Source organism: Chrysochloris asiatica, unplaced genomic scaffold, assembly GCF_000296735.1.
Source record: "Chrysochloris asiatica unplaced genomic scaffold, ChrAsi1.0 scaffold00039, whole genome shotgun sequence".
In the NCBI taxonomy this organism is placed as follows: domain Eukaryota; kingdom Metazoa; phylum Chordata; class Mammalia; order Afrosoricida; family Chrysochloridae; genus Chrysochloris; species Chrysochloris asiatica.
Window position 1 is genome coordinate 4,112,993 of NW_006408557.1, and position 22,656 is coordinate 4,135,648.

The following is a 22,656-nucleotide window of genomic DNA, read 5'->3' on the forward strand; positions in this document are numbered from 1 at the left end:
GTTTTTTTGTTTGTGTTTTTTTAAAAAGCTAAAGAGGATAGAGAGAAATACTTTTAACTGATGGTATATGGAGGGGATTATAATCAATGTAATGAAACAAGTTATATGAATTGTGAAACTGATGATGTGCCCTGTAAACACAATCCACAATAAAAACCTTAAATTAAGTCTTAAAAAAAAAAGAGTTTATAACACCACAAGAAAAGCGTTATTTATGATGGCACACATCTTTTTTCCAGAACTTCTAGCTTGTTTGCGGAGAAATGATAAGAGTTTGGAAATGGACTAAGTGTAAATATTCAAGTCTTATTCACCACAGACTATGACTGCTAACTGTGAGTTTTCTTTCTGAAGCCATTCCTAGTCAGCTTTGCAAATACGCTGTAACCAGGAGACATCCCCACCTCCCTTCCCTTTTCCTTCCTTGATGTCACTCAGGAATAGTAAACCCTCAGGCTGTTCCTGAGTGAAATATTTCCAAGGCATGACTTTGTGTGCTCTTGGAAACATGAACATTTCTGCAAATATTAACTGTGCATAAGGATTTGTAACATTTTGAGGCAAATTAACTCTGCTTTCCAGCAATGAAGATGCCTCACAACATATTTTACATGTTTCTTTATCCAGATTTAGATTTTGGAGAAAGGTTTCCCTGTCTCAGAAGACCTAGCTTGCCTTAATGGTGCCAAACAACCCTTTAGTGCTAAACCTATGGGATTTTTCTCCCTCTGGGGACACATTTTTTTCCACTATGCTTTTCCAATTGTGGACCTTGTGCACTTTCCTCATCTTCAATGAATAAGTAAAGATGGCTTGCGCATCTTTTTGGAGAAACATACATTTTTCTCTGTCGGAGACACATCCTGACTTTCTAAAATGGAGATGGGGCAAAACCAAATCAATGAATCTCAAATTCCCACAGGAAAGTCAGTTTTTGAAGAGGTAATCCTTATGAAAACAAAAATCATATTATCTAATTTTCAGATAAAAGGGCACCGGACATTTTGCATTTAGTAATTTTACAAGAGATATAGTAAGAACCATCTAGAAAAGCATAGGGTAATCTTAGGAGACATTGCCAAAGCCTAGCTCCAGGAACTCCACAGTGATAAATGTATGACAATGTTATCTGTAGTAACAAGCATGAACTCTTCTGCTGTTCTAAAACGTAACAGGCTTCTACTGGATCCTCAGAGAAAGGATTTTCTGAAGGTACCAATCTGGCCAATGTCAACATCATGCCTCACTCTCAGGTACTACTGCAGTATCTATTTGCAATAGGATGCTTTTGAAATTTATAAGGATGGATTTGTTTCAAGTTGGAAATAACTCTTTATGTATGAAATTCAAATTTGAGCAGCACATCATTTTCCATTTAATGAATTGTCATCAGCAGTACCCTCAACAGGAATAAAGGGAAGGAGAGTCTGTCATTAAAAGGATGAATAAACAAGGATTAATTTGTCAAGACTGCATCTCCTTAGATTAATGGTCTTTAATTAGTTTTCCCAAAACATAAATCACTTGTCATGATCATTTAAATACTTTTGCCAGGAAGTTATTTTACCTAAATTACCTAACAGAAGAAAGAGAAGGAGGAGAAGAAACATGAAAAAAAGGAGGAGGGGAGCTTTCTAACAACACTGCCCAAGAGGATAAAGGTCTTATGTAGCAGAAATTTCCAATCTGAACTGATGATACTTGAATGCATCATTTTAAACATTTGCCAAAAGAAGGACAGTATAAAACCTTTTTAATTGTTACTAGGCTCCTCTTTTAGGGAACCAAGTCTTGCCTGGTGGTACGCTCTTAATGTGAGGGATAATGAATCTCATCACAATGGAACTCTACACCTCAGAGCATGTGAGGGGAAAAGTGAGGCAGGTGATTGCATGCTGGGAGAGATGTGTCGAAAACAACAACAAAATAATCTTTTCATTAAATGTTGAACAGAAAACACCAGTTCCAAGGTTAGGAACTAGAACTCCATAGCATCTCATCAGAGAAAGCCGATAGCTCTAAATTTGTGGGCTCTTCTAAGCTGTGAAAACATGAGGTTCCAGGGGCTCCTAGCTACACTCCAAATCATTTGTCATCTAGAGCTCTGAAAGACTAGGCCAGGGCAGTTGAACAGAGCTAACTCTTACTTCTTAAAGATGTAAATAGGCGTGGCCTTGGGCCAGAGCGCTATCAAGAGAATGTTCTAGGCGTCAGCCACTGTGGAGACAGCATGCCTTAATCACTCCCTAGTCACATGTTTAAATGAAAAAGAGTTGTATTTGAATCTTTCATATACAGAAATGCCAAATTTTAGGGTGAGAGCCAGACTGGAGGTTATTGTTTGTTATTGTTAATTGCCATTGAGTCATTTCCGACTCATAGTGACACTGTATAGGGTTTTCAAGGAGCGGCTAGTGTGTCTGAACCGCTAACCTTGAGGTTCAAACCATCCTTGTAGTCGAGTGTTTATTCTACAGCACCACACCAGGAAGTAACCACACTACTTGTGATTATAAAAATGTTTGGTACATACATTAAATGTGTACGCAAGACCTAGAAAGAAATGCTAAAATTACTTAAATAGAAAATTCTGTGGCAATTCCTTAAATTTGTCCATTGTTGTTAAGTGCCATTGAGTCAGTTCCGACTCACAGCAATCCTGTATAGGGTTTCCAAGGAGTGGCTGGTGGGTCTGAACCACTGACCTTGTGGTTAACAGTCCACGCTTATTCTATAGTGCCACAGCAGGATATTTTTCAGTTGATTGTACATCACTCAGAATTGCCTAAATGGGTCAATTTAGCATTATATTGTTATTTGATGCACTTGAAAGTAATACAATCAATATGAGTTTGCCAATATTCTTTTACTTCTTTGAATTAGCTCAAATTTACAGAGCCTCGAATTTGTCATTTTGACTCAGTCATAATTTTATCTTCATTCCACAGAGGAATTTCATTATTTGTTTACATGAGACTTCATTTGCTTTTTTAACATTACCTCATGTTTTGTTCAGATTAAATGTCCTTTATGTCAGCTTGGAAATTGTATTTCCTATCCTACACATGAAGGACTATAATGGACTCAATTGAAACAGCTTATTCCTCTGAGATGACCACAGGCTAGAATGAAACCTGGAGACCACGTCTGAAAGAGTGTAATTTTCAGATAAGGAGATTGAGGCTGAAGAGGTGAAATGACTCACCTATGTTATAACTAGTACTCAAACTCCAAACTCAACCGCAATTTCATAGGATGAGGCTTGGAACTCTTCTGGAATGAATTATGCACCTCAAATAGATGTGTTGAAGTCTTAACTCCTGCTATATATGAATGAGGGAGTCCTGGTATGGCACTGGACTGCAAGGTCAGTTTGAACTGCAAGGTTGGTGGCTCAAACTTACCAGCAGCTCCTTGGAAACCCTACACAGGGTCACTATGAGTTGGAACCCACTCAACGGCACTTAACAACAACATCTGTGAATGTGAACTTGTTTGGAAAAAGGGCCTTTGAAGATGTTATTGTTTGCTTAACATGAATTTATAGTACAGCAGGGAGGCTCCTAAATCAATCTGAAAGAAGAGACAAAAAGACAGACAGAAGGAAGACGGTCATCTGAACAGGAGTTACGCTGCAGTTGTAAACTAATAAATGCCTGGGGCTACCAGAAGCTGAGCAAGTACAAGAAAGGATCTTTTTCTGTAGCCTTCAGCAAGAACATGGCCTTGCTGATGCCTTGAACTTACATTACTCCTAGCCTCCAGAACCATGAGACCATTCATTTCTGTTGTTTAAATCCACAACTCTGTGGCATTTTTCTTATGACAGCCCAAGGAAAGTAATACAGAATAGAAGACTCTTCTGATTTCTTACAAACACATGTCCATTTCTTTTTGCCAAGGTACTATTGTATCCTATTTAATTTTAACGAGGCACTTGTCCTAAGCCCAGGCTTGGATATAGGCCCCAAAGGGCAGGAGATAGAGTATCTGGTCGGCTTCAGAAAATCATTTCGTTTACTCAGCAAAAGGGATAATCTTTAGAGTTTAGACTCCTTTTAAAGAAACGACCTCTGGTTACTTATTATCTCCCCAGCTTTTATCCTTTAATCTCTAGGTTTAAATTCTCTGGTAGTAATTGCCCTAAACCTATGCCTATAATCACAACTGCAGTCAAAAGCAGGTATTTCTGAAGCAATTAAAAACAAAACAAAACAATTTTCTCATGATAAGCTATAATATTTAATTAGTGCAATAGTTTTCCCCTTTAGAAGAATAATTGCATCTTTCAGTATATTTCTCAGATTAGGGAGCTATGTTGTCTAGGCATATTCTAGAAGACGGCAGGTAAACATGGCTTGTTATCCATCCATTTGTGACTTCAATCATTACTAGGACTGCATCGTCTGAAACATCAATGTCAAATGATATAGTATGCATCTTTCCAACAACACTGAATCCAGTTCTGAACAGGCCAATAACAATGATCATGTCAGAATCTCAAAATACACAGAGCTACAGGACAGATTCCTTAACTTCATTTAACATTGTTTATGAGTTCGATTTAATATTGAAAACACAAACATTTTTAACAAATTTGATGTGAATGATTATAGATTTTGATACAACTATTATACAGAAGTGTGCATACATAAATCTATACATAGAATTATATACATTTTAATATATACCACATATATAGTTTTCTCTACTCACATTTGTCTCTTTAGCAAGAGAAGACCATTTTACTGTACACAAATGTACAATGCTACATTAATTCCTGAGTAATTGAAGGGATTGTTAATGAACTAATATAAATTCTAGTTTTTCAGCTAATGATCCAGTAGATTCCTTAGCAGAAACGTGAACAAAATCAACTTTGAAAATATGTACTCAGCTCTGTGCTCAGTTTGTGCTTAGCAGAGAAAGCCAGAGAATGCACTGTAGCTGCTTACATTTGAGAAAATGTTCTCAAATATCCAGGAGTAAACAAATACCCTATTAGCATGAATTTGAGGAATTCTTTTAGTGATGTTGCCTACATCCAATTTGTCAGGCATGGAAGACTCCAGTCATGATTAGAAGGAAAATCCCTTTTGCAGAATATGAAATTCTGTGTAAACATCAGTGTTTAGGTATTTTACAAAAGTTCTGATTGAAGCAAGGAAAAAAAAAAAATACAATGAAAGAATTTTAAGAGCTTTTTTTAGGAGACAACCAGCTATGTGAAAGGACTATAAAAAATGAAAAGTGTATTTTGGTGAAAAAGGAAACCAGATGAAAGTCCTCTAAGGGTTGTCTGGTAAGCTACTTGCTTTGGAGGGCCCAGGTTGACTTGTCTTGAAGAGCCTTGGAGATGACTGACAATGTTTAGCCACTGGGGACAAACTCCACTGTGCAAAAAGAGAAGGAAGCACGATGGGAAAAGGCAGGTTGAACCATAATGGAGAAGTAACAGACACTCAACAGGGTCCCCACCAGCAGGTGAAGTATCCTATCCCCTAACTCAGGCACCAGTATAAAACACATGACAAGGGACAGGTCAGCTGCTATGGCAGTCCATGCCAGGCCCCTGCATCGGAGTTGGCCAGGCACTGGGGAAGCCTGCCTTTATGAGAAGGCACTGCGTTTTTGGTTCCTCCTTTGCACCTGCTACCCAGTCCCATGGCTGCTGTAGTCGAAGACTCCTTTCTTGAAGAATGGTGAGAACTCACATATTGTGTGTTTTGACAGAGTCTGTCCCACTTTACTGATGTGCAGGGGAGATGTTGTAGATTGAAGCATCACACTGAAAAAGTCCCTGAGGTATTTCTGAGGGAGAGACAAGGGTTAAAAAGATGGTTAAGATATTGTAGGGTGAAGGCAAATAGCAAGTAAGACATGTCCAGAAACAATCTCCCACTTACCTTGAAAGAGCAATCACTGTCAATACAAACTGCATACAGGAACTACATTAGCTGTCATTATACCAACCAGAGGAAACAGAACCAAGGTATACAAACATAGAAGGGATGTTTCTGTGGCTCTGGACCACAGCAGCATCACCTCCTGTGGGTGACTGGCAGACCCCACCCAGGGAAATGCCAGCGGGTGTCTAGCATGGGGAATCTGCTTTTTGGCAGCCATGGCACCAATTAAGATCCTGTTTTTAAAAAGAAATTTTCCCTAAATTACTCATTAAATAGCGATTTGATTAAAAAAAAAAAAAATGACAAGCCATCTGTACTGTGTTAAAACCCAAAGCAAACCCACAGCTGTTGGGTTCATCGAACTCCTAGTCACCCTCTAAGACAGAGCAGAATTGCCTCACGTGGTTTCCAAGCTCTAAGTCTTTATGGAAGCAGACTGACACATCTTTCTCCCTGAGAACAGCTACTGGATTTGAATCGCCAACCTGGGGTTCACATCCAAGTGTTTTAACCACTGTGCCACCAACATTAAAGGAAAAGAAATCATGGGGATAAGAGGATCACTTCCAACTACTAACATTTAAGCTCATTTTGCAAATTGTATAGTCATCAATAAAAAAAATCCTTACTACTTACTAAGCTTATTTGCTCTGAATCTCTCCTTCCCTGACCCATGTGTTTGTCACAACATTGCATGCCTTTCCCGGTAATGAAGAAGTAAAACCCAACTGAGACTAGGATCCAAAATGTTGGGTATGAAATCATAGGAGGTGCTTGGCACGACGTGATCCATAACACAGGACAGTCAAAAGCAGTTAATAGAACTCAGGTCAGGCAACTCTTCTTTCTAACAGAAAACAGGGGTGGGGCGGATGGATTAGGCCTAAACTTGTATTCATATCTCAATTAATAATTATAAATAATCTTGTCACACATTTAAATAAATAATTATGAACTTGAAGGAAGACAAAAATTTTGTTTAAGAAACATGACCTACTCCTAAAGCAGTGGTTCCCAACCAAGGACAATTTTGCCCCATAGAAGGTTACTGGCAAGGTCTGGAGACACTTTGAATGGTCACAACTTGCATCTAGTGGATGGAAGCAAGATACTGCTAATATCCTACAATGCACAGGACAACCCAAAAAGATCAGAATATGCTGAAGCTGAGAAAACGTTGTCTAGAATCAGCACTGGACTGCTAACCACAAGATGGGAGGCTCACACCCACCAGCCGCTCCCAGAAACCCTATTCAGGGTCGCCATGAGTTAGAGCTGACTACACAGCACTTAAACAACAACATGCATTGTCAAATGGGAGCCCTGGTGGCACTATAGGATAAGCACAGGACTGCTAACTGTAAGGTTGGCAGTTCAAACCCACCAGTTGCTCCTCAGGAGAAAGATGAGGCTTTCTGTTATCCTAAGAAATCTGATGCAAGGTGGTTATGAGTTGGAATGGACTCAATGGCAGTTTTTGAATTTTAAGTATTGTCAAGGATCCCTGGTGGCACAGTGGGTTAAGCATTGGGCTGCTAACCAAAAGACTGGCAGTTCAAACCCACCAGTCACTCTGCGGGAAAAAGATAAGGGTGTCTGCTTTGAAACCCTTAGAGTAGGTTCTGCTTTGTTCGATGGTTGGGGTAGTTGTGTGCCATCGAGTCAGTCCCAACTCACAGGGACCCTGTAGAGGGATTCTGAGGAGTAGGTAGTGAGTTTGAACCACTGACCTTGTGGTTTTAAGCAACCTTAAGGTGAGTGCTTATCCTATGGTGCCACACCTCTGTCCTATAAGTCATTAAGTCAGAACTGATGTCACTGGGTAAGCACTGTCAACTTGACATTTAATTCTGAAAGAAGCCATTTTTTCAAAAGAAAATTTGTTGACTACTTTCTACTAATAATTAAGATTTGTATAGTAATTTACAGTTCCTAAAAATCTTCTAGTATACCTAAGTTTTTAACTTTATGGAAGTTTAACTAAGGAACAATAAATTGTAGTTTCTACTAGTAATTAAAATTTGCATAGTAATTTACAGTTCCTACAAATCTTCCAACACACCTAAGTTTTTACAGCTTTACAGACGTATAACTAAGGGACAATAAATTGTACTTTTTTTTTTTTTTTTTTGGTCTTTTTTTATTGTTGTAAGATTACACAAGGGTACTTCAAAAAGTTTATGGAAAAATGAAAGAAAAAAATCATTTTTCCATGAACATTTTGAAGTTCCCTTGTATATATGCAAAAACAGTCTCATTTGCCAAGTAAATGTTTTTCACATGTACAATTTAGTGACATCAGTTCATCAATTATGTGTGTACCATTACCAGTATCTGTTGCCAATAAGAAATTTCTATCACCATAAACAGAAACTCAATGCTTCCTAAATGATGGGCTCCCCTTTCTCCCCTCCCTCCCAACCCTGTTGACCATGAATAGAATAAATTTTGTTCTCTATATATTTATTTTAGATAATTCATGTAAGTGAGCTTATACAATACTTGTCCTTTTGGATTGACTTATGAGGGGGCTTCAAAAGGTTTGTGGAAAAATTCCATTATCTTTTCATTCCATTTGTTTTGAAGTCCCTTGTACTTCACTCAGCACAATGTCTTCAAAGTTCTCTTACGGCTGAGTAAAAGTGGCTCTAGAAGACAAGCACTGGACTGTGAACCACAGCTTAGCAGTTTGAACCCAACAGACACTCTGCAGGAGGAAGATGAGGCTTTCTGCTCCTGCAAAGATTTATAGTCTTGGAAACCCTATAGGGCTGCTGAGTTGGAACAGACTCAATGGCACTTAACAACAGCAACAATGACAACATTCTACTGTATATGTTGCTGTTGTTAGGTGCTGATGCGTTGGTTGAGCAGCTGGTGAGCTTGAACCACCAACCTTGCAGTTGAAACCAACTTAGCAGTCCGGCGCATTAACCCACTGTGCCACACCAGGTGTATACACATTTTCTTTATCCCCTCATCTGTTGATAGCTATTTAGATTGTTTTAATCTTTTGGCTACTGTGCATAGTGCTCAACTGCACATTCTTTAAATGTAAAAGCTGATGAGTCTTTATACATATATGCCCTTTGAGATTCCTGCCAAATCACATAGACACTTGTGAAACCACCACCAAGACAGGTATAAACTTGTTGAGATGACCACCACCAAACCAAGATGTGATTTTTAGTGCCATCAAGTTGGTTCTGATTCATAGCGACCCTGTATAGGGTTTCCAAGAAGTGGCTAGAGAATTTGAACCATTGACCTTGTGGTTCAAACCGGCCATTTGGTCCAGTGCTTTATCCCATAGCACCATACTAGAACTCCAAATCAAAGTAACACACATTTTTATCACCCCCAAATGCTTTCTAATTCACTTAGTTTTATGTTATCAGTACTCTGTCTACAATTATGAACTTTCCAGCTATTGCTGGAAAGGTGGTCAGACTGTTTCCAGTAGCAAGGCTAACAGTCAAGCAGGTCTGCTTCGAAACAAGTGTCCTTAACTCAGACTCTGTTTTCTTTCTTTGTTTGTTGTTAAATGCCACTGAGTCAGTTCTGACCCATAGCAACCCTGTATAGGGTTTCCAAGGAGCATCTGGTGAACTTGAACCACTGCCCTTGTGGTTCAAATGGATTTTGCAATCCAACGCACTAACCCACAGTGCCACACCAGGACTCCTTTCTTTCTTTATATTCCTAATTTACTGGTCTCAAGATAGCTTCTAAAGAAAGGAAACTGACATTAAAAGCAGCTCATAATACAAACGTGCCAAAACCAATTGCCAGAAAATTAAGATTTCAATCCTTCTGCTTATTTGCATCAGAGAGGCAAAGGGGTGTTTTTCCGGGAAAGGAATGTGTTGTTGTTGTTAAGTGCCAGTTGGTTCTGACCCATAGCAACCCTGCATAGGGTTTCCAAGGAGCAGCTGGTGAGCTTGAACCGCCAACCTTGCAGTTCAAACAACTTTGCAGTCTGGCGCCTTAACCCACAGCGCCACACCAGGACTCCGGGAAAGGAATTAGAGAATATTCATTTTTAGAGGGACTTGATTTCCATCAAACATGGTTACCATCAGCACTACAGACCATACCTAACTAGCCAATGTTCCTAATGAAATGCTTATGCACAACGGACTGCTCTTGGGAGGCCAAGAGTGAGAGCATTTAGAATGAGGACAGGGAGATGCAAGTCTGCTTGTGCCTGGAGCCACAGCTCCCCGACAGCGGAACGTGCGAAAGTAGCTGGGACAGTCACCCTTGCATCTCCTGGGCAGTTTCTACTGCAGGTCTCCTGTAGGTTACATTAATGCACAGACAAGTATTCATGACAAATCTGTCTTCAAGATGAATTCTGGCAGAATAGAAGGTGATTTAAATCTTTGAACAGATGTTGTATCAACATTTGTCATAATTAGCTCACAAAGTAGGGTCCCTTTAAAGGGCCAATAAAGCCTGAAGGGTATAATGAGAAGTGAAAGTTAAAAATATAAATAAAAGAGAAGGTATTTGACATACCTTCCCTGCCAGAATGTCACCATAAAAAGAGCATAGTAAAATTACTGCAGATAACGCTTTTTTCTTTAAATAAACTCATTAGCATGTCTTCATGAAAACAAAAGATGGAAAGATCTGCTCTAACTCTAAGCATTCAAAAGAGTTTTTAACTTTGTGAAACAAATCTCTGCTTAACAGCAGAATTTTGGGCAGCCTTAAATAGACTGCTTCCTTGGTGTAAAGAAATTATTTACGAAATGTTTTCTACAGTGACTTCAAAGTTGTCTGAAGTATATGAGATGAGACACAACCTTGGTTGGCTGGGAGCAGAGCCACGTATTTGAAGTGGTCTGAACACATTCATTCTAGTAAATAACAAAATCCAAGGGTTAGGATAGGGGTTGATGGAAGAAGAAAGAAATAAAATTCCACAAGGTTCTTGAGATCATAGACAATGTCTCATTCTTCTTTGCAGTCCCCTATCATCCCTGGCACACTGCCAAACTTAGGAAAATCACTTAAAAGAAACTTTGATGATTGGTTTAGATGACTTCATTTTTTTCAAATTGCAGTATATGTATAGAAAATTGCACACATCACAAGTGTACACCGTGATGAGTTCTCACGAAGTAGATCCACCTGTGTGATCAGCTTCTAGATAAAATACACTTCTAGCCGCCACGCTTCCTTCCCTCCTTAGACTCCCTCCTCTCAACTACAATTCTGTTCTCAAGGGCCACTATTATTCTATTAGTACCGGAGATGAAGTTTTCCAGTTTTGTACTAATGGAATAACCCAAGATGCACCCTCCAGTGCTTAGCATGATATTTATGAAGGGTCATCCACTTTATGTGTAGTGGTAATGTGTCCAGTCTCACCACAGTCTAGAAATTCATGTGTGAATTTGAATTTAGCAAGGGGTCATGCATTGGTGACTGGCTGGTCTTTTCATTTGAGTTCTTCTATTGAAATCTACCTCTCTATAATTTTGGTAGTGTAGTGGTTATGAATCTGGCTGCTAACCTCAGGGTCAGTGGTTCAAAACTACTAGCTGTTCCGTGGGAGAAAGATGAGGCTTTCTGCTCCCATAAAGATTTACAGCCTCGGAAACTGTGCACAGGGTTGTTATGAGGCGGAACTGACTCCACAGCACATAACCACCACCACTACCGGTCAGTTTATTATTGTTGTGTTGATGACGAAGTTTTCCCTTAGGGTTTTAAATTCCATATAGGATCAGCCAATGCACTAGAACACTCCTATTATTTCTCTATATGAAATATTTACATAAATGTATGTACATCTATGGAGTCTTGGTGTGGCATTGTGGATTAATGCGCTGGACTGCAAAGTCAGTTTGAATGGCAAGGTTAGCAACTCAAGCTCACTAGACGCCGCTCAGAAACCCTATACAGGGTTGCTCTGGGTCAGAACCGACTCGATGGCACATCACAACAACGACGATCCACATTTATATGACTAACTTTTGGTGCCAGTGCTCACAGTGCCTTCCACAGCATCCCCTCAAAACTATCCCTTTCCTGCTGATTCAGAGACATCCCAGCTCTTCTGACATGTGTAAAGTAAGTGCAGGGGCTAAGCTGCATCCCCAGGGCAGTACATGTTACTGCAGAAATGGAAGGCATTAGGAATGTAAGTGATTTATCAGGGTCACAGGGGAAGGAAAGGAAAGACACAATTACGGAAAGATAAAGAATTGTGAAATCCAATATCCAATTTCTGTTTCTGACTTTCACACAACATTTTCTCCATTCAAAAAGAAATAAAAGCAGGAATTTTTAAATCTCTGTAGCCCATAAGAGATGTGAGACCTGTAACCCTTGGCTACCCCAGGGCTGGTGTCACACCTGAGTCTGTGCTTTGTGAAAGGCCCTGGACCAGGGCCACTGAGAGAGCAATTGTACCCCCTGGGGTTGTGCAACATAATAGCTCTGTTGTCAGATATCTGGAGGACGAAAGTGAGATGAAACCAAAGTCTCTTCCAGTAAGACTGTAAACTTGCTGGAAGAGAAGTCTGGGAGAAGATCTGTCTGAACATGAAGAAGTAAGGGAAAGGAAAGAGGCCATGAGAAAAAAGAAGGCGACAAAGAGATGTAGGGAGGAGGTGGGGGAGGACAAGAGAGTAAGGGCTCCCACAAAAGAGAGAACGAAAGAGGCAGGGGAGAGAGAGAAATATCAAGACTGATGGAGATAAAGGTGTAGGAGTTATTTGTTTAGTACTGGTAACTAAGGTGTGGCACTAAGGATCTCTAGTAGTATAATGGTTAAGAATCGGACTGCTAACCTTCAGGTCAACAGTTCAAAACTACCAGCTGTTACGCAGGAGAAAGATGAGGTTTACTGCTCCCGTAAAGATTTACACCCTCGGAAACCCTGTACAGGGTTGCTATGAGTCAGAACCGACTCCATGGCACATAACCACCAGGTGTGGCGCTATAGGCTCAGCACTGGATTGTGAACCACACGCTTGACAGTTCAAACCCACCAGCCGCTCCTTGGAAACCCTATTGTTGTTGGTAAGTGCTGTTGAGTCCGTTCCGAGTCATAGTGATCCTGTTGAGCCACCAACCTCATGGTTAGCAGTAAAGTGCTTATTCTACAACACCAAACCGGGACTCCAATACAGGGTCGCTATGAGTCAGGGCCGACTTGAAATCACTTAACAACAGTTGGCAAACAGAATATAAGACTAATATGAAATCTATTAGAGCTTTATTCTCATTGAGGTTATTTATGTTTTGTTACTTGAATCAGCAATAAAGTATAAGGTGTTTTCTTATTCAGTGTTTTCAGAAAATTCAAGTTAAAAGGTTAATTTTTAGGGCATATTTCAGTATTAACAAAGACTCTTCTTTAAGTTTTGCCATGTTTTATTGTTTTGACAAGTTAATCTATACAGGGACAGGGGGCATGGGTAAAAGTGACTAGGAGAAATGGACCCCTACTGGTCTATTTTAAAGAAAGTGATACCTGGCATGTGATTTCTAGACATCCCCCTAAGGCACACAAAAGGCAAAATGCTATAGGAAAGTATGAGCATTTACAGCAAGGCCTAAAGCAACATTTTTTTTTTTTTTTACATTTGCTAGCAAAGACTCCTCTATGTCCTTTGACCTGTCTCCCCTGGACACACGTGAGTCTCAGCAGTGACCATCTTATTACTGTTACGCAGAGGCTATTTACCGGCAGCTTACAATGGTTGAGACAAAGTGAAAACCTTTAGTGGTATATTTAAGTCCCTCACAACTTTATGAAATTGCTGCTATTATTGGCAGGTGCCACTGAGTCAATTCAGACTCACAGCGGTCTTTGTACAACGAAACGAAACACTGCCCAGTTCTGTGCCATTCTCACAACCATGATCCCATTGTTACAGGCACTGTATCAACTGATCCCATTGAGGAGCTTCTTTTTTACCGATCTTCTACTTCTCTAGGGACTGGTTCTTCCTGATATCATGTCCAAAGTACATAAGACAAAAATCTGCCATCCTTTCTTCTTAAAAGCCCTTATTTTCATAAGGAGCATTCTGGTTGGACTTATTCCAAGACAGAGTGATTAATTCCTTTACAGTCCATGGTATAGTCAATGTTCTTTGTCAACACCATAATTCAAAGGCATCTTCTTTATTCATCATCTAGCTGAGACAGTTAAGGTTTCCTGTCAACTTGACTGGGCCAGGATTCTCAGTGGCTTGGCAGTTGAGATGTAGTTATCCCCATGTGAGATGTAATATAATTGAATGAATTCTATGTAGAAGTTTTACCATGAGTAGCCAATCACCTGAAGGGAAGTTTCCTCACCGGTGTAGCCTGCTTCCATCATAAGGGGCACTCAGCCAATGCTTTATTGCTCTTTTGTTGGATTCTCTAGAGAAGCCAAAACCAGTCAAATATATGAATGTATACATACACACACACACACACACACACAAGGGTGAGTCAAAATACACATGCACACACACATACACATGAGGGTGAGTCAAAATTATCCACAATCTGGCTGGAGAATTTTAATCAACTTTTAGAAAAGACAAATACATCATTTTGACATAATATCCTTGCTTTTCAATACACTTTGTCCATCTGCCAGTAAGTTTTCTTAGTCCCTTATTAAAAAATGCTTTGGGCTGTATGGCAAGTCACGAATGCACTGCTGTCTTCACTTCTTCATTAGAAGTGAATCTTCATCCTCAAAGGGCTGCTTTCAGGGGGCCAAACAGGTGAAAGTCCAACTCCAATCAGATCTATATCTATAGTTTGACAAGTTAATAACAAAAGAATCACTCAATCATAAAATATGCAAAGGACTTGAATAGACATTTAGTCCAAGAGAACATTCAAATGTCCACCAAACACATAGATGTTCAGCACATTAGCCATCAAAGAGCTACAAATCAAAACCACAAATGAGATACCACTTCATCTTCACTAAAATGGTCAAGATTGAAAACACAAAAACAGAAAGCAAAAAAACCAAAAAAACTTTTATCTTCCTTCCAGTATTGGTCCTAATTTTGTTTACAGATGCACAAACACTTCTGTTTATCCTCTTCTGTGAATTATTTTGGTATTCATCTCACACAAACTTCTTGAAGCCCAATTCTTTTGTGGATTATTTCATAGGCAGAGCCATGGCTGATTTGCAAATGATTTGCCACATAATCCACTGTTACTTGTCTATTTGACAGAATCATTTCATATGTTTGCTCAATGTTGTCATCAGCCATGGTTGTGGTGGGAGTTTTAATATAACTGGAATGTGGATAATTTTTGATCTATCTATCTATCTATCTATCTATCTATCTATATATATATATAAAGAGATTTATATCAAGGAAGGAGTCTCGGTGTGGCACTGTAGAACCAGCACTGGACTGGACTGCTAATCACCAGGTTTGTGGATCAAACTCCTCAGCTGCTCCTTGGGAACTCTACATAGGGTCACTATGAGTCAGAATTGACTTGGAAGCATTTGACAACAACAACAACAACAACATATTAAGGACATGGCTCACACAGTTGTAGAGGTGGTCAGGCCCAAGTCTGTGGGTTAAATTCCATGCAGGAGGCTTTCACTTAGCTGCAGGACTGATGAACCAAGATTGGCAGGTCAGATGGCAGGCAGGCAGGTCTGGCAGGTAAGAAGGCAGGCTGCTGTTGATTCCCAGGATTGGCTGGCCACTGGCTCAAGTCCAAAGAACTGGAGGTCGGAGGATAAGATGGATCGATGCAATAACCAGACCCAGCAGAAAGTAAGAAAGCTTTGCCTGAGTATTCCATATATTGGAAGCAGGCTACAGCCATGAAGACACTGACTTTCAACTGATTGGCTGCTCATAGCAGGCGTCATCATAGAACTGATTACATTATATTAGACTACATCATGGGGATAACTACATCTCAAATGTCATGCCACTGAGAATCCTGGCCCAGTCAAGTTGACACAAAACTTTAATGATTACAGTTCACCCTTTGTCAACTTGGCATCTGTACATAGCTCCTTAAACCACATTCATAATCTCTAAATAAAGACAAGCATGAAGTCACACTTGCACCTATTATGCTACAACTAACACATGTACAACCAAACACGCATTGTTGTTATTACATGCCATTAAATCGATTTCAACCCATAGCAACCCTGTATAGGGTTTTTGGGGAGCAGCTGGTGAGCTTGAACCACCAACCTTGCAATTCAAATGGCTTTGCAGTCTGGCACATTAACCCACAGCACCACACCAGGACTCCAAGAAACACACTAACCGCATATGAACAAAGCAAAAATATCTGATATACACTTACAGGGAAAAAACAAACTCATTAATAATTACAATCCTCATTCTGCAACAAGTCACGTGGTCTTAACTAGTCTTTGGAACTACCTTCTTCCACTACCCATTCTGTACTCCCTTTGCCCTCAGGAAGCACCTCAGCTGGTCATGGTTCATTGCCTTGTTGGGTGACCCTACCCTTCATTAGTAGTCATGCTGCAGTTGGATTGCTGTACTCCTGGTGTGGCACTGCAGGTTAATGCGCTGGACTGCAAGGTCAATTTGAACTGCAAGGTCAGTGGTTCAAGCTTGCCAGCTGCTCCTTGGAAACCTTATACAGGGTTGCTATGAGTCAGAACCAACTCGATGGCACTTAACAACAACAATAAACAACAAGTTTACTACTGACTGCAATCATAGAGCATGGGAGTACTAAGAGGTGTCCAAGGAGTCTCCTGGATTTCAGACATATTCTTCTTTACCTCCATCAATCTGAGTTCTCCTTGGTAATCAGGATCAATCAGGCCACCAATATGATAACTCCCTTCTTCGCCGGTTGATCCAGAGTCAGGAGGAACCCAAAGTGGCCAGGGAGCATTCTTAAGTTCTAGTTCACTGGAATCAGTGCTGTGTTTCTAGGTAGCAGTATTCTTCCCTTTGGATCTACAATGTTGAGACTTGAAGAGCATAGGGACAGGAAACAAAACTCTTTCAAGTGGGTCACTAGGAGTCAGTGGTGCCACTCCCATTGCCACCCAGTGATTCCTGAACTCATGAATCCTGGATACTAGAGAAACAGCACCATATACTGGAAGGAGATTTAGAGCATAGTCAGCCTCCTGGAGAACACTGCCCCAACATGCAAGGTATTGGCATTTAGCTGGCGCCATAATTGTGTCATTAAAGATGAAGTCAGCTGTTTCAGGATGAGGAGGAAAATGGTGGACCAGTGAATTCCATGATGTGGGCCCATGGCATTACTTCATTAGCTGTGAAGCAAGCCCCTTGATCTGAGGCAATACTGTGTGGTATGCCTTGATGGTGGGTAAGGCATTCTGTAAGACAGAAGCACTGTGTGCAGGGAAGGCACATGCAGACCCAGAGTAAACGTCTACTCCAATAAGAACAAAGCACCGGACATGTGGATAAAGTTGATCCCATCAGATGCATTTTCCAGGATTTGAATCCTGATCAGCAGCATGGACACTTCCTGCCAGACTGTTCTGATCATGACTGGTCCACTTCTCTGAAAAGGCTCCCTTGGTTCTCCTTTCATTCCCAGCTTTCAACTGAGTCACTGAGCTCCTCTTTGCTATATTCACTTATTTACACTCAGGAATCATACCCAACACAGATGTTGTTATAAGGGAAAAACATGTACAGGAAAAATGGGATATTGGAATTGGGTATTTGGCTGATTCAGGGAAGCAAAACAAACAAAAAATCCAAACAAACCCAAACCAAAACCATTGCCTTCAAGTTGATTTGGACTCATGGTGACCCCATGTGTGACAGAACACAACGGTTCCATGGGGTTTTCTTGGCTGTCATGTTTATGAAAGCAGATTGTCATCAGGTATTTCATCCATGGTGCCAGTGGGAGGCTGTGAACCCAGATTAGCAGCTGAGTGCAGAGGGCTGTTGAATTGTTCCTGTTCATAGCTGAGACGGTCACCACATACCCAAACAGCTAATCAAGCTACCACTTGGAGTCTCTACGTACCAAGGGTCCTTTGGGGCAAGGCTCTTCCAGATTGTGGAACTCCTGCCATAGGGCAATCTGAAAAATGTGAGAAATTCAGGAACTGTAGTGTACAGTGACAGCCTCTTGGTCCTCAGGCGAACCTTTAGTTTCTGCCCGTTCCAACATTGGGAGCTTTTAAGACTATCTGCTTACTACTGCCGGTCATTTTCTATTGTTTGTGACCAAGCTGACTGGCATAACCCCTGAGGGGCTGGTGTGTCTGATTCCAGCACTAGTCTGGAATCAGACAAAACCTCTCAAGTAAGTACACCACTACCAAGCTCAGAGATAGCATCTGTTGTCAGATCAAGATGTCTTCCCATAGCACTCTTTTTTCAGGAGAATGATGATCTTAGGAAGATTTTATGAGTATGATTTCATGCGGGTCAGCTCATCACAGAGATCCCTCTAGCTGAACATATATCCCAAACCGTGGTATATTTATGTTATTGTTTAAGATTCCAACATCAATTCAAAATGCAACAACTAAACATTTTTTATCTTCTGAGCCAAAAAGCAGCCTAATATGGTCTATGGGCTGTGTTAATGAGTTTTGAAAGGCGAAACACACTCCCTCCAGCAATACAAGGTAAATCAGTAATACTTCAGTCAATTATTTTAGAACTTTAGCTTAGTACCTCAATCGATACACTGCATCAGGATAATAAGAAAAAAGAAAAGAAAATCTAATATGCTGCTACAAGCTTTTTCATTTAGACATTCTTGACGAAGGTCATTACATGAACATGATTCGCATATGATACAATTTCAGTCTCAGCTATGACTGAAAGAAACGTACCCTGACACTACCAGAATACAAGTTTCTGGTGCCCTGACAGAGAGACGAGTGTGGGCAAAATCTGGCCTTCAAGTAGTCTCTGCTGGATTTTTTTCTTATTAACTCTATCTTCTGAATGAAATACTGATCATGGGCTCTACAGCCTATTCTAACAAAAAGCTGTGAGGTCAGCAAGGTGTTAAAAGGTATGAGCCCTCCTCACCTTGCAGCCGTTCCCTCTCAGGTCTGGGACCTTTAAAGAAGAAAACCAAAACCCCAAACCTACTGCCATCGAGTTGATTCTGATTCACAGCAAAATAGGGTTTCCAAGGCTTTAAATCTTTATAGGAGCAGAAAGCCTGATCTTTTCCCTGTTGGGGGGGGGGGGGATGGTGGGTTTAAACTCCAACCTTGTGGCCAGCAGTCCAGTGCTTAATCGACAGCACCACCAGTATTCTTTGAAAGAAGGGGTGGTTTTATATTAGGAAAATAAGGGAAGGCAGAGAGGTGAGGTAGCCAAGTTCTGGAAACAATGTGAACAAGCTTATGTAGGGTCTGTGTAGAGAAACAGCAGGGTGTGAGGCTGAATATGTAGGCTATGGAACTGGGATTCAGAAAACAGATTCTATTTTGCAGGCACTTTGTACAACGCTGTTGGGTTTATACAACATGTCCTGATCCATGAGCTCATGTGACTCCTAAGCCATCCTTAAGAAGGAGCAGGGAAGATATGTTTACCTCTTTGTTTACAGATAAGGAAACTGAGATGCCAAGAGGCAGTGACTTGACTGATGTCAAGAAGTCATACAAGACTGGCAAAACTCAGGAGAAAGTAAAAATGGCCTAATGCAATTCTCAAGTTACAACTCTTTACACCTAAACGTAAGGAGCTCTGGTAGCGCAGTGATTATGAGTTGGGCTGCTAACCTCAGGGCCAGCAGTTCGAAACTACCAGCAGTTCCGCAGGAGAAAGATAAGGCTTTCTGCTCCCATAAAGATTTACAGCCTCAGAAACCGATGCACAATCTCTATGAGATGGAACCGACTCCACGGCACACCACCACCACCACACCTAAATGTATCATGTACTCTTATATGGCTTGTCCATAACAGTTATTAGGTGGGCTCCCAAAATTTACCTAGAATGCCAACCAATTACCACATGTGTGTATGCACATGCGTGCGTTTATAGAAGATTCGAGAATCTTCTATATATTTCAGTGTTTAAAAGAACTCAGCCTCTTTTATTTATTGGCTCCTTTCCCTCTATCTTAATTAGCAGAAGGATAAAATCGTGAGCATTTTATGGTATTAAAATTTTTCTATTTAACAGGACTCAAGAATATAACTGAATCTTACTGCTCATTACATGGGCAATGTATCACCCAGGTGTGTCATTCTAATGATTTTCCCTGCTATCTTATTGTTGTGGGGACCTTTTCATTAACAAAAACTTAACATCCATCCATCATTTAATTTAAAGTTATTGAAATTATCAGGATGAAAATGTTCTTTGGAAAGGTAATAGAGCCTTGTCTGTCTTTCTGTTGTGACACATTAATAGGAAAGAGAGTTCAATGGCACTCCTCATTCCCAGAAGTCATTAGCCATGGTGAAAGCGTAAAGACGAGTATCAGTCTAATAAGACTTAGAGGTTTCATTTGCCTTGAAGCACTTGGAAAATTCATCGATGAATGGTTTCTGAAAATTGATCAAGCCCAGACAGAAATATGTTGGGCTGTTTCTAGACTTGAGATGGCTTCGTTACCACCAGTCATATATTAAGAATTCATCTGGTAGAGTCCCTACAATTCACAGTCACGTCTTCCCAGTTTTAAACTATTGTAAATCCAGGCCAAACACAGCTCTGGCTTTACAGGCTTCAGGCTAATACGCTGGACAGCAAAGTCAATTTGAACCACAAGGTCAGCAGTTCAGGCTCATTAGCCTCTCTTTGGAAGCCCTATACAGGGTTGCTTCAAGTCGGAACTGAGTCGACAACACTTAACATTAATAAAATTAAACATGTTTGGTTCTTTTCCCAGCATGCTTCCAAATGTCATCCATACTAGGATGATGTTGCTAGCGGCTGCTGAGTTGGCCCCCACATCATGGTGGTCCCATGCACCATGGAGCACACTGCTGTCTGGTCTTACGTTACTTCCATGATCAGTAGGGGATGGCACCTTTGTGACCCATACAGGTCTTATGTTATTCCCACGATCAGTAGTGGACTGCACCTTTGTGACTCACAGTGTTTTCACTGGCTGATTTATGGCAGTAGATGGCCAGGCCTTTCTTCCTACTCTGCTTAGTCTGGAAGCTCTATTGAAATCTGCACAGCATCACAGCCACATGCAAGCCTCCACTGACAGATGCACAATGGTTGTGCATGCGGTGCTTTGGCTAGGAAATGAACTTTGGCTTCTCACACAGGGAAGGAGAGACTTCCATTACTGAAACACCACTGCTTACTTCTGAGGCAAATCTCTTGTTGTTGTTAAGTAGGGCATTTAAATCCAAGTAGCTCATTCATTCAGAATATATGTAATAATGCACGTCTACTCTAGATGATACAGTGTACCTGTTGTTGTTGTTAATTCTGATTCATAGCGACCCTGTATAGGGTTTCCAAGGAGCAGCTGGTGAGCCTGACCACCGACCTTGAAGTTCTAACAACTTTGCAGTCTGACGCATTAGCCCACAAAGCCACACCAGGACTCTGCAGTGTACCTGATAAGGGGTAATTATCATTGAATAAACAGTGCTCAACTTCTGGTGTGTCGCTGTGGGATAAAGCACTAGACAACAAGGTCGATTTGAATCACAAGGTCAGTGGTTCAAGCTCATCAGTTGCGTCTTGGAAACTCTATACAGGGTCAGTATGAGTCAAAACCAACTCAACGGCACTTAACAATAACAAGTTTGCACGGTGCATGGATTAAGCTGTAACATCATCACCTCATTGTTTAGAATTCTTTCTTTCTATTGGTGGTTTTATTTCTGTCACCTAAATCTTATATATCGTTTAAGGACTGGCTCAAGATTTGGTCTTTGTTGACTTGCCTCTCTCCGGACTTCATGAACCCAGTCTGAACAACCAGTTCAAATCCACCAGCTGCTCTGCAGGAGAAAGATGAGATTGTGTGTTTTTTTTAAAGATTTAACTGGAGACCCCATGTAGGGTTGTTATGAGTTTTAATTGATTTGATGGCAGTTTTTTTGTTGTTGTTGTTAAATTTTTGTTTTACTTTTACTTGCATGCCAAACACTGGACTAGGTGCTGGGGTAGTGAATAAAGCTCAGTCCCTGTCCCAAGCAACCCCTAGTAGTGTCAGGGAGATAGGTAGGTAATTAAAATGATAAGAGAACAGGAATAACATGCTTTTGGAACACACAGAAAAGGCATCCAGCTAGTTCTGAGAACTGGAGGTATTTAAGCCAAACCTGAAGTGTACAAGGGTAATTAAAACATTATTGCTACTAGGGTTCCTGTTCATACATGCACAGGTGTACTTTTAAAAATGTACTTAAAGATGCCTCTGTAATCAGTAGGTGGCAACATACAAGTTCTCTCAGCAATACATACATCTTAGTTTTATTAGGATGCCTTTAAAATAAAAGGCCAATCCAAACTGGCTTCTAAGGGGATCTGCTGGGCAAGTTCAATTCACACCCAAGCGGTCCACTCAGAAGCTGATGGTGACTGCTTTTTGGGGTTACCAAGGGGTAATCCTGAGAGATTTTCCCCAAGGGCACAGGATGATGTGGGAAAACTTCATGGGGATAATAAGTTTTCAGAAAACTGAAAACTACATTGGTGAGAAAAAAGACCCGGACAGCTGCATTAAGGAGTTTTTTTCCATCACGAGACTGCACCTCCTCATCCTTCAAAGGTTGCGAGGGCTGCCGTCTGAGAATTTTCTTGGG

General features: G+C 40.6%; 1 protein-coding gene across 2 annotated transcripts in view; it reads right to left on the bottom strand.

Moving 5' to 3' along the window:
* Positions 1-4,524: 4,524 nt before the first annotated feature.
* Positions 4,525-22,656, bottom strand: part of KIF16B (kinesin family member 16B) — a 396,905-nt gene continuing 378,773 nt past the window's right edge. Inside the window, exon 24 of one of the 2 annotated variants that reach the window (XM_006860622.1) lies at positions 4,525-5,811. In XM_006860622.1, the coding sequence (XP_006860684.1) occupies positions 5,653-5,811 (159 nt within the window). In that variant the 3' untranslated portion in view covers positions 4,525-5,652. The remainder of the gene's footprint in view (positions 5,812-22,656) is intronic. The other variant, XM_006860623.1, reaches the window with a different exon arrangement.